Raw genomic sequence first — 15435 nt, 5'->3', positions numbered from 1 at the left:
AGCTCCCGAAAATAGAGCTTAAGAAGTTCGATGGAGAATTATTCAACTGGCTGCCGTTTTGGTCTCAGTTCGAAAAAATACACGAGGACCCTGATTTGCACGAAAGTGACAAATTTCAGTATCTTGTGCAAAGCATGAAACAAGGTGCGTGCGCTAGATTTTATTGACAGTTACCCAATGTCTGCGAAAAATTATTCAAAAGCTATTAGTGCTCTTAAGGAACATTTTGGGAATCATAATTTATTAATTGAGGTATACGTGAGAGAGCTTGTAAAGTTGATTGTAACGAATGTTAAGACAGGCAGTAGTAAAAAATTACCATTGCTGCAATTATTTGATAAGATTGAAGCACAACTAAGAGCTCTTGAATCCTTAGATATTAAAACGGAAAACAATGCTTGTTGGTTATATCCCATGGTAGAATCATGCCTCTCAGAGGAAGTCCTCAGAGCCTGGCAAAGAAGCCATCTTTTTGGAGAAGTAAAGGAAAGTCAGAATATTTCTCGCCTAACTAATTTGATGAAATTTTTAAGATGCGAAGTGGAAAGGGAGGAAAGACTTAAGTTAGCGCGGAGTGTATTTGAAATTTTTGGGCAAAAAGACAAGTATTGCAAAAAATCGAAAAGCAAATTTAAATCGAAACAGTTAACGAATGTCCCTACGGCGGCAGGTTTCCTTATGACGAAAGATAATAACTGTATTTGTTGCGATAAACTACATGATAGTAAGGACTGTTTTGAAGCACGCTCTCTGTCATTAGATGAAAAAAAGAATAAAATTAGGCTTAGAAGGTGTTGCTTAAAGTGCCTTTTGCCTGGACATGTTGCTAAGTCCTGTAAACAGTTTGTACGTTGTTATGCGTGTGGTAAGGCTCACAAAATTTCTCTCTGCCCAGATCTGTAGATACAGGAAAGGCAGGAAAAGGCAACAGAGCCAGACACCATTCAGGCAACTAGGGCAGGAAAGATGTGTTCTATGGAGGTAGCTCTTATGACAATTATAGTCAATGTGTTAGGAAAATCAGGCACAAGAGAAGTACGAGCACTTCTCAATTGCGGATCACAAAAATCATACATTTTGAAGTCTACGGTACAGAAATTAGGACTAATTCCCATTGCCGAGGAAACTGTAGCTCACACACTTTTTGGAGGGGTTAAAATTGAACCGAACATACATAAAAAGTATCGGATCAAGCTACGCTCTCTCAATCCTTATATGAGAAAAGAAATGGAATTTGTGTTTTTGAATCAGAAAGCTATATGTGGAAATATAGCACGCATACCTAAGGGCCTTATTTTAAAAGAACTTAAGTGTAAAAAGATATGGCTTTCAGACATAGGAACAGGTTGCCCGAAGATAGAGATGCTAATTGGCAGTGACATTTACGGTTCAATTCTTACAGGGAAAGTAAAACAGCTTGAGGTTTGACTGCAATTGACACTACCTTAGGATGGACTGTTTGTGGTCGACTTAAGGAGCATTCCGAACCACAAAGTAGTGGTATATCTACTTTGAATGTAAGTCTGACGTTTCGGGACCTAAACGTATCCGATCTTTGGAACTTAAGAGACTATAGGAATTTCAGATTCCAGCAGTAATTCTACAAAGAACGCAGAAGAAGATATTGCTTGGGAACAGTTTTTAGGCTCCTTAGGTAAAAATGAAGAGGGGAGATACTGTGTTGGTCTACCCTGGTTAGAACATAGCATAGATTTACCATCCAACTGCGATATTGCGGGAAAAAAGGCTTCTCAGCACAACACAAAGACTTAAATCTTTGAATATATTTGAAGAGTACGATAAGGTTTTTAGAGAATGGCTTGGTGAAAGCGTGATAGAGGAAGTTCCGGTGTGCGATCTTAAGTCTAAGGAACATTATCTGCTGCATCATCCTGTTATTAAACCGGATAGTCTTACCACCTAGGTACAGCCAGTATTTGATGCATCACGTAAATCTAAATGAGCACCTTCTCTTAATGACTGTTTGGTAAAGGGACCAAATTTGATCGAAGAAATACCTGCCTTGTTATTAAGATTCAGAGAGAAATGCATAGGAGTTACGGCTGATATAAGACACGCATTCTTACAAATTGAACTTAAAAAAGAGGATAGAGATTTTTTAAGATTCCTTTGGTGGAAAAAGGATGGTCTCATAAAGGTGTATCGTCACACAAGGGTAGTTTTTGGTGTTAGATCCAGCCCATATCTTTTAGGTGCTGTCATTTCTTTCCATTTGTCTCGAGTGTCTACGGAGCGAAATCATGTAGCAGAAAAGTTTCGAAATTCTTTTTATGTTGATAATTGTGTCACGTCTCTTGACACAGAGGAAGAGTTGATGGATTTTATGGATAAATCAATTGACATTTTGGCAGAAGCTAAGATGGACCTACGGATGTGGACATTTGGTCCTATAAACGACGTTAATAAAATTTCGAGGAATGATAATTTGGAATCTCTTTCTAAGAATCAGATTTCAGTCTTGGGTATTCTATGGGATAGAACGGATGATAGCCTTTCTATTCATATTAAGCCTGTGCAAAATCTAGACAACCTGTCAGAAAGAGAGATTTTGTCATTAACACAGGGGATTTTTGATCCGCTAGGGTTCTTAGCTCCTGTATTATTACCGGCTAAGTTATTGATTCAAGAAGTTTGGTCTATTAAAGGAGATTGGGATTCTCCACTGTCAGAAGAGGTCAAACAAAAATTTTTGAAATGGTACTGTGAATTACAGATCTTATCAGATTCGAAAATATCCTGCAGAGCAGGATATGGAAACAAACACACTTGGACTTTGCATGTTTTTTGTGACTCGAGCTAGAGAGCTTACGCGACCGTGATTTTCTTATGTTGCAAAAACAATGGTGACACATGCGTAAATTTTCTGATCACAAAATCTCGTGTTGCACCTTTAAAAAAGATGACAATACCACGTCTTGAGCTTTTAGTCTGTGTTTTAGGAGTACGTCTAGCAAAGTGTGTTGTAGAGGCATTATCCTTAGACGAAATTGAAAAACATTACTGGTCTGATTCCACCACAGCTCTGTCATGGATCAAGCGCAACGATCAATGGGGAACATTTGTAGGAAATCGTGTCAGAGAGATTTGTGCACTTTCAGAGGAAAATCAGTGGTCTTACGTGCCAAGCCAGTTAAATCCAGCTGATATACCATCTCGTGGTTGTACCCCTCATCAAATTCTAAAGAATTCATGGTGGGAGGGTCCCAACTGGTTAAAGAATCCGAAGGATAGTTGGCCACGACTTGAAATTAAACCCAATGAGGCATTAATTTCTTCCGAAATCAGAAAGAAAACTGAAGTATTAAACGTTAGTGTGAGTACTGATACATGTAAGTGGTATGAAAAATATTCTAAATTTTGAGCAACTGTAAGAATTTTAGCATGGGTTCTAAGATTTATTAGACACTGTCAGGCAAAATCTGTAAATAGAGCAAAATTCTTGTCTGCAGCCGAGTTAAAAGATTAAAAAAACACTTTGAGTCTACTAGTTCAGCGCAAAAGTTTTTCTCAGACTGGAGATGTAATAAATGGTCTTTCAGTCATCAGAGATGAAATAGCACTGATAAGAGTGAAAACAAAGATTCTCGCAAGAGATGATGAATTTGGATTTAAATATCCAATGCTACTTCAGTCAAAGCATCATATTGTGCAAAGTCTAGTGCTCGAATACCATAAAAAGAATTCTCATGCCGGTGTTCAAATGCTCGTGTCAATGATTAGAGAAGAATATTGGATTATTTCAGCTAGACAAACAATTAGATCAATAATCAAGAAATGCATTATCTGCAAGAGATTCACAACAAAGTCACCTTCAACCATACCTATTCATTTACCTTTAGACAGAGTACGAGATGCTCAAACTTTCGAAGTCACAGGAATTGACTTGTGTGGTCCCCTTATTCTTAGGAAAAGGACTAAAGCCTGGGTGGTGCTGTTTACATGCACAGTCTACAGAACAATAAATTTGAAGATCGTGACATCCTTAAGTGCAGATTGCTGTGCACTCGTGTTGAGAAGATTGTTCGCTCAACGAGGCCGTCCGACAGTTATCTATAGTGACAACAGCACGAACTTTATCGGTGTCTCTTGTGCATTGAGCCAAACTGAGTGGCAAAAGATAGCTGCTTTTGAAACTCTAAATCCAATTAACTGGAAATTCATTCCCCCAACCACAGCATGGTGGGGCGGTTGGTGGGAGAGACTAATTTGCATAGTGAAAAATCTACTTGTTCGAGTTTTTGGTAAGTCATCTGTTACATATGAGGAACTGCTCACAGTTCTTTGTGACGCAGAAGCCACCGTTAACAACCGCCTGCTAACATACATCTCCAACGATGCACATGAGTTAAGGCCTCTAACACCATCCAACTTTCTCCAAGATGTAAAAGAGATTAGAACAGCTGATCTTGATCATTTGGATAGGAACAAACTGGTAAAGAGAGAACATTATTGCCAAGAGCTGCATGAACAATTCAGACGACGATTCCAGAAAGAATACTTAGGTCAGTTGGTGCAAAAAGCTGGCACATCTGACAAAATTTTCAAAGTTGGAGAAGTGGTCCTTGTTGGTTCTGAAAACCAGAAGAGACTTAATTGGCCACTTGCAGTGATTGAAGAACTGTATCCAGGCAGAGACGGCCATGTGAGAGTCATCAGAACTCCACTTAATCATCTCGTTCGTCCAGTCCAAAAGATTTACCCTCTAGAAGTTAATTCTTCTGGGGATCCCATTATACCAGATCAACATCCAACTAATGACCCACCAGCAACATCACAGAATGACATTCCAATTCAGAAGGATGTTTCAGCAACTCCTCGGACGTCAAGAAGCGGCAGAGTAATCAAGACACCTAAGAGACTGGGCTATTGAACTTTCAAACTTTGTTGATTTACCTCGAATGTGGCAAATCAAGGTAGGAGGATGTTACGTAATGCCGTCAATAAACTTCGGAAGATATCCATAAGACTGTTTTATGAATAACTTTATTCAATGAACACGAGACTTTTAATGTATTAATGTTTTAATGATGCGAGTTTTATGTAGCCTTTTTTTGTGGATGGCATCAGTTTTCGGCGTTGCCATGCACGTTCTGATACGTGTTTGCTTAGTGATAGAAGTGTTCTGTGAATTTAATGCTGATATTAATTGAATTATTATATTGTATTTTTGTGTTCTGTTTATTGAATAATGTCCTAGTTCCTGTTTTACTTCAAAGAAAACTATGAAAATGCTTATATTGAGTATTAATAAAAGTGTTTATTCGTCAAGAAGCATGTGCAGAATTCAAGTAGATAAGATTTATTTCTTTTTCTATAAATATTGAAATTGTAAACAGATATTCTAATAGTAGACTCACTGTGTCTAATTATTATTAAGGTTTATATACGTATATTAAGAACCTGTGCAGAACAACCTTTGACGGGTAGTCTCGGCGTACTTCTGATTTTTTGGTATTTTCGTTACAATACTGCTTTTAATGGGTAGAAACTGTTAAGATTGCATCCAATGATAAAAAGCCATGAAAGAAAACAAAAACAAAATATTTCTTAATTAAGTGAATACAATGGGAAAGGTAAAATTGCTACTATTTTCTCTCTCTCACTCTCTTTTTTCTATTATTATTCAGAAACTGTAATTTCACAGTTTTTGTAGTTATGTGAGCAAGTACATTTTTACTACTCTAAAAATATCAGATTTTGGGTGTCGCTTTAAAGCAGTTTTCAAGCACTATAAATACTTGCATGTTTGGGCACTTCATGGCTTCAGTTTCACAAATGAAATTTGACCACTTTTAGACACAAAAGACATAATCGGTGCTTATTCAGCTTTTTCCTTCCATTATTGATATTTCAGTAAGCAAGCAAACTATTGATTGTTGTTTCATCAATGGTTCAAAGCATACTCCCATTTGGCCATCTATAATGATTTCTGAAACAGTTTGACTTTTGACAATGTTATTATTTTTAGCACAAATTTACATCATAGATTGACTCCTTCCTATTTATCAGTCAGACCATGGTGCATCCACACAGAAAATTACTTTCTGAAACTCAACAAATCATAAAAAATTAAATTCCTAAATTTGATCTAATCTATCAGATATCCTATACACACACATAGTTGATTTAGCATTCATGATACTTTTTGAAAACTAATGGCCTTCATGAAAACTCCCTTCTGGGAATAATTCTCCGATTTAAAATAAATACGTCATCTAAATAATATAGCATATGAAAAGATTTTATCTTCTGAACATGATGCTACATTTTTATAGTATTCCTCTGCATTTAAACGACCAAAAATAGGTAAATGTAAAGCATCGAAATCTTTCCCATTCAGGGAGATGACGTTTATGGGATTATGAATGCCTTTGACACTTCTCATGGACATTGGGTTACAAACAAGTTTTTATACATAAAACAATCCACTTAAGGTGTAAGCTTAAAGGATATGATAATGTTAAGCATTTAATTTTTATACAGGGCCGTTCCTAGCAGGGGTGCAGCGCATAAAAGTACACGGGCGGCCAGACTCTCGCGATACCCTGCCTATATTTTATTCATTGTAAGTACTTGTCATATATAAGTATGTTTTATACAATTTGTCATACGCAAGTATTTAGTGAGTATGAAATAAAAAATTTATTAATCATTGAGCTTTTTTTAAATTTTGGGGTGGCAATCTTAGGAAAGTACACAGGCAGCCAATGGTCTAGAAACGACCCTGTTCTTATAAAATTTAAGTATCTCAAAGCCATTCCCTTATTAAAGAAATTATGTAAGTGAAAATACTTATATGGGAGTTCAGCTTATTACTCAAAAATTCATTATTTATAAAAGATTTACAATGAAAAGCTGATTTCATTTAAACTCAATAAAAAACGCTGGCTCACACTAAATTTCCCAATATGAATAAACTATTTAAATCTTAATTTCAAAGAGATTTAAAAGAACTTCATTATGAAAATGTATGGTTAATTAATTTATGAAATAAAAGAATATTGAAATGTGAGTTAGAATATGGAATATTAAAAAAATTCAGAAAAATGATAAAATGAAAATAAATGTAATTTAGTAAAAATACAGTCAAATGTGAAATAATACATTTAAAAGTAATTAAAAGGAAAAATACATATTGTATTATACTAAACATGAAAATACACACTTAAGAAGTTTTTTAATTTATGCTAGCATGAGCTAATATGATTATACATTCATGAATTTACTCATATTTTTGAAGTTTAAACAACTAAAGAGAAAAGAGTCGCATGAAGAAAATCCATTTTCATAAAAAGTATCAAATTTTTTACAAGCCTTTTTATTCACCAGTTTGTATTACTAAAAGAATACAAATAAAAGTTTTATAATATAATAAATAACAATTATAATATAATAAATAATAATCTTATAATATAATAAAAGGGATTTTAATTCACCTTTTATGTCTTTTAAATACACTTGGCATACATATATCAAAATATTACATTTGCAAGTAATTATAAATTCAAAATATGTGAGGCAGAGTATTAGCAAATTATCAGAAATTAAACAGTAGCCAATAATTCGACTAATAATAATAGCAATAAAAATAACTACTATTTAAATCCATTGAAAAAATAAAAATTTTGAGAGAATAAAAAAAAATTCCCAAAATATATTTACCAAGCATGAATTTCACTTTTGGTTTCATAACATCAAGGGAAACAGGCACAGGTAGGGGTGATTCACCAACAGGCTTATCCAGAGCCGTATCTGTGAAACTAGTGGGCAAGACATTTTCTTCTATAGATGTCTTCGAGCTGCTGGGCAAATTAATAGATGGGCTGGAAGGTAAGATGTTTGTCTTCACTGACAGACGCTGCATAACAAAAGAGAAAATCTAACGCTTGTGTGAACTTAAGATAAATTCTGAACACTCAATATTTATTAGTTTGCTTAAATTTAAGCATAAATGATGTGCAACTTAAATTTTTATAAGCCATGTTTCATTTGTAAAGACAGCACAGAAGTAGTATGTGATGACACTGCAGAAAGATCAAAGATTAATGGTTTATTTATGAATGAATGCAAGCATGTATCATCTGATGAAACATGAATAATGAAAAGATTATTTATTTAATTACTCTAGTATGTATGAAGAATTAAAAATTAGTGACAACATTTTAATCTTGCTAGTTATATTTTAAATATTCTTAGAATTTCTTAGATGTTAGATTAAAAATTATTACTATAAAATGTATATTATACATACATATAGTATATATGTACATACACACACATGTACTACATATATTTTGTCATACACTGCATAAAGACAGGTAAAGAAAGGAATTTTAAATTAATGTTTTCTGAGTAAAAACATGAGATTTGAAAAGTTAGGTCTGGGACAGAAAAATTTTTCAGCTAATTTAAATACCTTAAAGTTCCAAAATATATAGTGACAATATACAGGTCTTAGTTATATAATAAATCTAGGCTTAGTCAAGTAAACATAAAAAAATCCGACATGTAAAATATGCCATTTTTAAATATAAAAAATTAGAACGTTCAAAACTCCCACACTTATATTTAAAACAATTTCATAAAAAGAGATTCTTAAAGAGAAAAGACCACACATTTTTAGCAAGAAAATTTAGAGTTTGATTTAAACTGATTTTATGCCATACACAACAGAATATTCATTATATATGATAAAGCATAATCTTGAGACAACTAAAAAATTTTATATTTCACCCTTTTATAAATTTATGAAACAATTTTCCCCCATATGTTGTTTTCTTCCTTTCAAAATATTTTAACACCAGCCATTTTTTTAACTACTTTTTTCTAAACTTCTTTGGAAAATAACTTAGATTTCTGACTTCTGTAGAATAAATTTCTCTTTTTTTTTTCAAAGACTTTTTAATGTTTTATTATTATCATTATTATTTTCTTTAGAATGCAAAACACTAAAAAAGTCTTTTTAGCAGTAACAGATGTATATAGGGTTACTTTCTGAAATTAATTAAAGTTCTTAAATCTTATTAAAGACTGTCAAGTAAGTTACTACTCCACATGTGAAATTAACTGCTTCAACCCAAGAGAATTTAAACATCTCTTTTTTTTTTTTTTTTTTTTTTTTACTAAAAGTTTTAAACTGAAGAAAATGCATGACTTATAATTTAATTCTCTGCAATCCTTGGTTATTTGTTACCAAAAAGGTGAATTTGCAATAGAGACTACAAAGCAAACAGCCTAACATACATTGGCTCAATTAGTAAGTGCATGATTTGACTGTGACTAGCAAAATGGCTGAAGCCAGACAACTAATTCACAGAGTTGGGAAGAAAAGATTACTACATTCTATATAGAGCATCGTGGCCAAAGCTCTCTGTCTAAAACTTTCAAGAACTACATCATAACACAGTTTACGTCTTGGTGAAAGCTAATGAAAAGCTAAAGAGATAATTAAATTCCAAATTGTAAGAAAATGGTTTAATTAACTTAAAATGATATTTTAGAAGACTTCAAAAGTTTAAAAATCCATAAAATGTTTAGAAAATATTTTAGCAGATTTCAGAAACTCTCTGGCTGTTAGAATAATTTATCCATAATTACTGTTTCATAGAATAATTTTATAATACACCAATTTAGTGTGATACCATATATGAAATTATACACTTGTTGATAGTTAATATAGTAAACTAATACTGACAATGAGGTGAGATTACTAATTAACATACACTTAACTAATTAACTTAACAGCATAAAGGGATGGAGGGGCTAATATTTTCTAAAGTAGAATAATGTTAAATTGCACATACTTATGGCCATTCTTTAAAAAACTTAAGGCCTACCTTCGCTTAAAATTATGAATAACTTTTAATTACCGATTATTCTTTTAAAATTTCTTTTCTGGAAATATTCCATTTAATATATTCTTTCTCGTTCTTTATAACAATACTTTTTCTTTTAAGAGAGAAAGATTATGTGAGTAAGTAACTAGTTCCATAGCTACAAAATTTATCAGCATCTTTTTCAAAATCACACCATGTTGTAAGAAATGAATATGTACACTTAATACATGATGCACAATTTAGAATAAAAGGAATTTACTGAAAGACTTTTATGGCATATATCCCTTAATAATTAGCAATAGTATTACACATAGATAAACTAAACCACACCTTAAACCATCAGATGTTCTGCCTTGCTTTAAAAATCCTCGAAGAACTGATTTCAAAGGGACTTTCTCAGAAGTTCTACTCTTTGAAGGATCTATTGTATTTTCCAAAGATGAAGAACTGCCAACATAAAATTGGACTTTTTCATCTCCATCTGAATGTATCTACAGAAATTGATAAAGGAAATTTCTAAATTGTCTTAAGTTTCTAAAACAATTTGAATGAAATGTATACTGACCACAGATTATGAGAAACTGGATAATTCAGTCAGTTTATATCTTAATGCAGAAAGTAAAACTAAAAAATATAATAATAATTACAGATAAAAACTGGTTTAATTAATTCAAGCAACTTTTTTAAGTTAATACCTTTTTTCCATATTTCTAACAAAAAAAAAAAAAAAAAACCTTCGTTTAGTAAAATTTTTATTATTATTGAATAGATTTTCAAAATTTTCCATATTTTAGTTTTGAAAGGAAAATCAGTCAATTAAATTCAAGATTTCGCAAAAATCAATAAATTTTTCTTGAAAATCAGTAATCTAATTTGAATTTGCATTAAGTCTTCTTTAAACACAAGTGAATGTTATTATTTTCAATGATCCATGCCCCTCTTATCTGATAAATTATGATTTTCCATACATGAAAAAGCTATCCCTCCCTCAAAGTATGAAACTAAAATTCAGTATTTGAATATGAAAATTTCATTCTTTAAATTTATTGTTTTAAATACAGTACAGTAAATTAGTCATAAATATATGTAATGATTTGTGCATGGTACCGAAGGCCTTTTTATTCACATTCAACACATTTACACATTTTTTTCATCATGAAAATCTTTACAAAATTTTTTCAGTGGATTTTCATATAGGATATTAACATGATAAATGTTTTTCTAAGGAAGAATAACAAACTAAAAAGGTGCAATGTCTCACAGCCACTACCTTCCACAAACTACCACCTTTGAAAGTGATAAGCACTTTAGATAGTAAAAATAAGCATTAGTACTGAACAACACTTCGCTTAGGAAACCATTTTCAGAAAGTCACTTGGAATCATGCTGATCTTATCAGAGAGGCTTCAGTGTATTTTATTTATTTAGAATTTGCTGGTTTTATATATTTAGAATTTAGAAGTTTGCTGGGTCGACGTAAAGAATTCAGTGAAGCTACTGGCTAGGATCTGTACCTAGACAGTCTCGGCCATGGGGTATAAAATTTATAAACTTGGTGGTTCTGAAGGCCCTGGGAAAGGTCACTTATTGGCCGGCCTCAGGGTCTGGCATGTCCTGAGTGGTGTAGAACCATAGCCAGAGGGCTAGTTCTTCTCCGTTTGCTGGGTAACGGCCCACTGCAACAGGCTTGCCCATACGACTGGCAGGAGCAATTGACAACCAGTGCTGCCTGGTGTCATATCCAGGTGGTGCGCTGCTCCCCTGGAAGGGTAATAGTGAAGGCTGAAGCTCCACGAAGTGCCCAAATGGGGAGTAGACCCGTAGTGTGATTTAGTTAATGGGGCGGGGAAGCCAATAACCTTGTTGTTCTACATCAGTAATTACTCTTAAGTTCTTCAAAACACTGTAAGAAGTTAATAAAACCTAATACGAATTCAAAAAAAGGATTCCTAAACCAGTTTCCAGAAGAATCTATGTGCATTATTTCTAAATATTTCTGCAGATGTTTTTTAATTATCAGTAATATAAATAATTACACATCAAATTTTTTAAAACAAACATTAGGTACCTTATAAAATGATGTAATTAAAAAAAAAAAGCTTTACTTGTGCAGGCCTGGATATTTCTGCATTTTGAATATTAGAACCTGGAATAAGAGGTTCATTTTCAGAAGCTGCTTCTTTATCTTGTGAAGGAGTGGAAACAGGTTGCTCACTGATACTTGACCTTGGCTGTATTTCTACAGATTCATTTCTGTGAGGTGTTTTCTTATGTTTATGGTATAATTTACGAAGTGGCTGATGATACTGAAAACTCTCTCTGCGATGCACTAAACAATTAGAGAATCCCAGATAATAAAAGTGTGATTATTTTATGATTAGAATAAAAAATACACATCAAGAATATAAAGACAATGTAACTTCAGCAAATACACATTTATATATTTTATTGAAATATGTGTACATGATACATAACTAAAGGTTTGTTAATGAAATACTTATTATCCATTCCTTACAGAACTGTGAAAAATAAGCTATTAAACAATTTACAGGTTAGGTGAAAATCAAAACTCTAGATAGACACAGCTGTCCATTAAAATTGCTACACCAAGAAAGAAAGCAAACACTGCATCTTGTTTATTGTATATATATATATATTATAATGGGAGGAAGAACAGATTAAATTTATAGGTGGTTTGGGGTAAACTGCTTGGATTACAGACACCTTATGCCATGCGGCTTCAATTCTGTGCCAAAGTTCATCAATCATAATAGCTGGCGCGAATGATGCCATGTCAGTTTCTTGGCAACCTATGACCAGATTTTCTCAATGAGTGAGGGATCTAGAGAGCATCAAACACCATTTGTATTAATTAAGGTCAAGACAGCATGGCAACATGCAGTCATACGTTACCTTGTTGAAAGATGGTGACATACAGGCCACGAAGATAGGACACAGCCTTATACAATTTAAAACATCAGATGTAACAGCAGCTGCTCATATTACCTGCTATACAAACAAGAGGTGACTGGGATGTGCTATCAATGGCACTGCAGACCAGTATGTCAGGTCTGGGCCCATATGACAATGACAAATGCAAGCAAATAGCGTACATTCTTGTTGGTGCCTCCTCACACGGATATATAAATCATGATTCTATATGCAAAACTGGGATCATGATGCTATATGCAGAATTGGGATTATGATATGGTGCTAGTCTTGTGTCAGGATTATCATTCATCAAAACCACTGTAGGCATGCCTGCTTCTGCAGCATCAAGGAAAGACACAACAAAGGTTTCTGTGCTGACAATTTATGGTGCTCATTTGTCACTGCACTGTCTATCCAGACACTTGCTGGCCTGCAAATGAGCCAAGTCCTTGACTCAGGGTATGTGATGTGGCTGCAAAAACATGTCTGTTCTCTCAGGTGTTAGTGATACAGGGCTACTGAGATCCTGCATGGCATTCAGTATGGCCTTCCTAAACATATCAGTTTTATATTTCCTTAACCATGCTGGGATCCTGAACAACACAAATAGCAATGTCACAGAACAATAACCCAGAGTACCAATGGGCCAAATCTTCAGCAGTCAAATTCTGATATGTGCTAGTAGGAGTTTCTACATGGCTTTGCTCATACAAGGGTTGGACAAAAATACGGAAATACCTCGTAAAATGTATACCTGAATTGAAATGTTTATTCTTGCAAAAGCTATTGGTGGTGCTGATGTGTTTGCTCCCTAATGCCACCTGTACAACATCCTCAATACTTTGCAAATATCATTCGTAATCGAGACATTGTTCTGTGCAGTTGTGAGTGCATCATGTCAGAGCTAAATCAATTTCAACGCAGGCAAATTGCTGGGGCTTGTATGGTGGGTTCTTCTGTAACCAAGGTAGTTGAAGTGTTTGGTGTTTCAAGAGGCACAGTATCTAAGATTTGTAACTCGTACAGGAAAACCAGAAAAACTGCAGAGCTAAATTACAGAGCAGATGAAAATATGTTTTGAGTGATCATTGAGATGGAAAATCAGCCACAAAAGTGACTGCTGAACTGAAAGTCACACAAGCAAACTTTGTTGGCACCAAAACAATATGAAGGGAGGTTCACAAGCAAGGCATTTTTGGTTTGGGGGCAATTCAAAAACCACTCATCATTGATTACAATGCCTGCAAGAGGAGAAAGTGATGCCAAAGCCATAAAACCTATACTGTAGAGCAATTGAAGACTATCATTTGATCGGATGAGTCTTGCTTCAAACTGTTTCTCACTTTTGGGTGAGTTTATGTCTGACAAATGCCTTCCAAAGTATATCATAGAGACTGTCTGTGCCAAGAGTGAAACATGGCAGGTGTTCGATCATGATTTGGGCACCCATATCATGGTATTCCATGGGATCCATCATTACTGTGCAAGGTCACACTATTGCCAAATACACTCATGTCCATAAATTAAGGATAATTCGGAGTCACGCGGAAATCAAACTCTAAAATAAATATATCACCTGTAAAATCACTACACACATCTTTGAGAATCATATGCAAATTTCCGGAAGTAACCAGATAACACCGATGGTACGTCACAATGACGAGAGTGTAAGAGAGTGATATATAAGGAATACAGGCAAAGAAGTAAAATTGTTCGCAGGCGCTTTATAAGCATTTCAGTGCAATAACCGAATAGTTATGACACAAAGGACGCATTTGGAAGATTTTTTACATGGTAGAATTATCGGCCGTCTGGAATGTGGGCGTACCCAACTGGAAGTATCAGACGAACTTGGAATTGCCCAGAGTGTCATCTCCAGGCTTTGGCAACGATTCCAAGATGATGGTAATGTGAGTAGACATCACAGCACAGGTCACCCCAGAATTACAACGCCGAATGAGGACCGGTATTTGGCAGTTACTGCCAAAGAAACAGGCGGAGCACAGCCTCAGACCTGTCTCGTCAGCTTTCTTCAGCCACTGGTACGACAATTTCAAGGCAGACCGTGTACAGACGCTTGGGGCAGATTGGTCTATATGCTCGTAGAGCTGTCAGATGCGTTCCACTTACTGCAACTCACTGTCGCCTGCGGTTAGCCTGAAGTAGAGAGCATGCATTGTGAATACCGCAACAGTGGGCTTGTGTAATGTTTTCCGACGAGTGCAGGTTTAGCTTGCACTCTGATTCTCGCCGGACTTTCGTATGGAGAGCTCCAGGTACCCGTTGCCACCAAGAAAACATCATTGAACGACGCCGTTACGGTGGTGCAGGAGTGCTCGTTTGAGGTGGAATTATTCTGGGTTCCAGAACTGACTTGCATGTTCAAATTGGAACTATGACAAGCCAAATCTATCGGGACGTCATTCTGGAACAACATGTATGTTTGTTTCGGGGCGCCATGGGCACACAATTTGTGTTTATGGATGACAACGCCCGTCCTCACCGTGCAAACATCGTAAGCGATTGCCTTCAATCGGAGGATATCACCCGTATGGGCTGGCCAGCATTCTCACCGGACTTGAATCCAGTAGAGCACATGTGGGATATGCTTGGCCGACGAGTTACAGCCCGTCAACCTCCTCCTACA

The 15435-nt window shown here is 34.9% G+C and overlaps 1 protein-coding gene across 3 annotated transcripts in view; it reads right to left on the bottom strand.

The window, feature by feature from the left end:
* Positions 1 to 15435, bottom strand: part of LOC118186200 (band 3 anion transport protein-like) — a 422199-nt gene that overhangs the window by 130991 nt on the left and 275773 nt on the right. For all 3 annotated transcript variants that reach the window (XM_035356272.2, XM_085810867.1, XM_085810868.1), the window contains 3 exons: positions 11963 to 12186; positions 10188 to 10348; positions 7684 to 7844 (listed from right to left, as the gene is read on the bottom strand). In XM_035356272.2, coding sequence (XP_035212163.1) covers positions 7684 to 7844; positions 10188 to 10348; positions 11963 to 12186 — 546 coding nt within the window. The remainder of the gene's footprint in view (positions 1 to 7683; positions 7845 to 10187; positions 10349 to 11962; positions 12187 to 15435) is intronic.

This window comes from Stegodyphus dumicola, chromosome 2 (assembly GCF_044657685.1).
Source record: "Stegodyphus dumicola isolate Sdum_Otavi_A_Nest chromosome 2, ASM4465768v1".
NCBI lineage: Eukaryota > Metazoa > Arthropoda > Arachnida > Araneae > Eresidae > Stegodyphus > Stegodyphus dumicola.
Note: the sequence above shows the minus strand (reverse complement) of the source record. Positions and strands in the feature narration are given on the sequence as shown.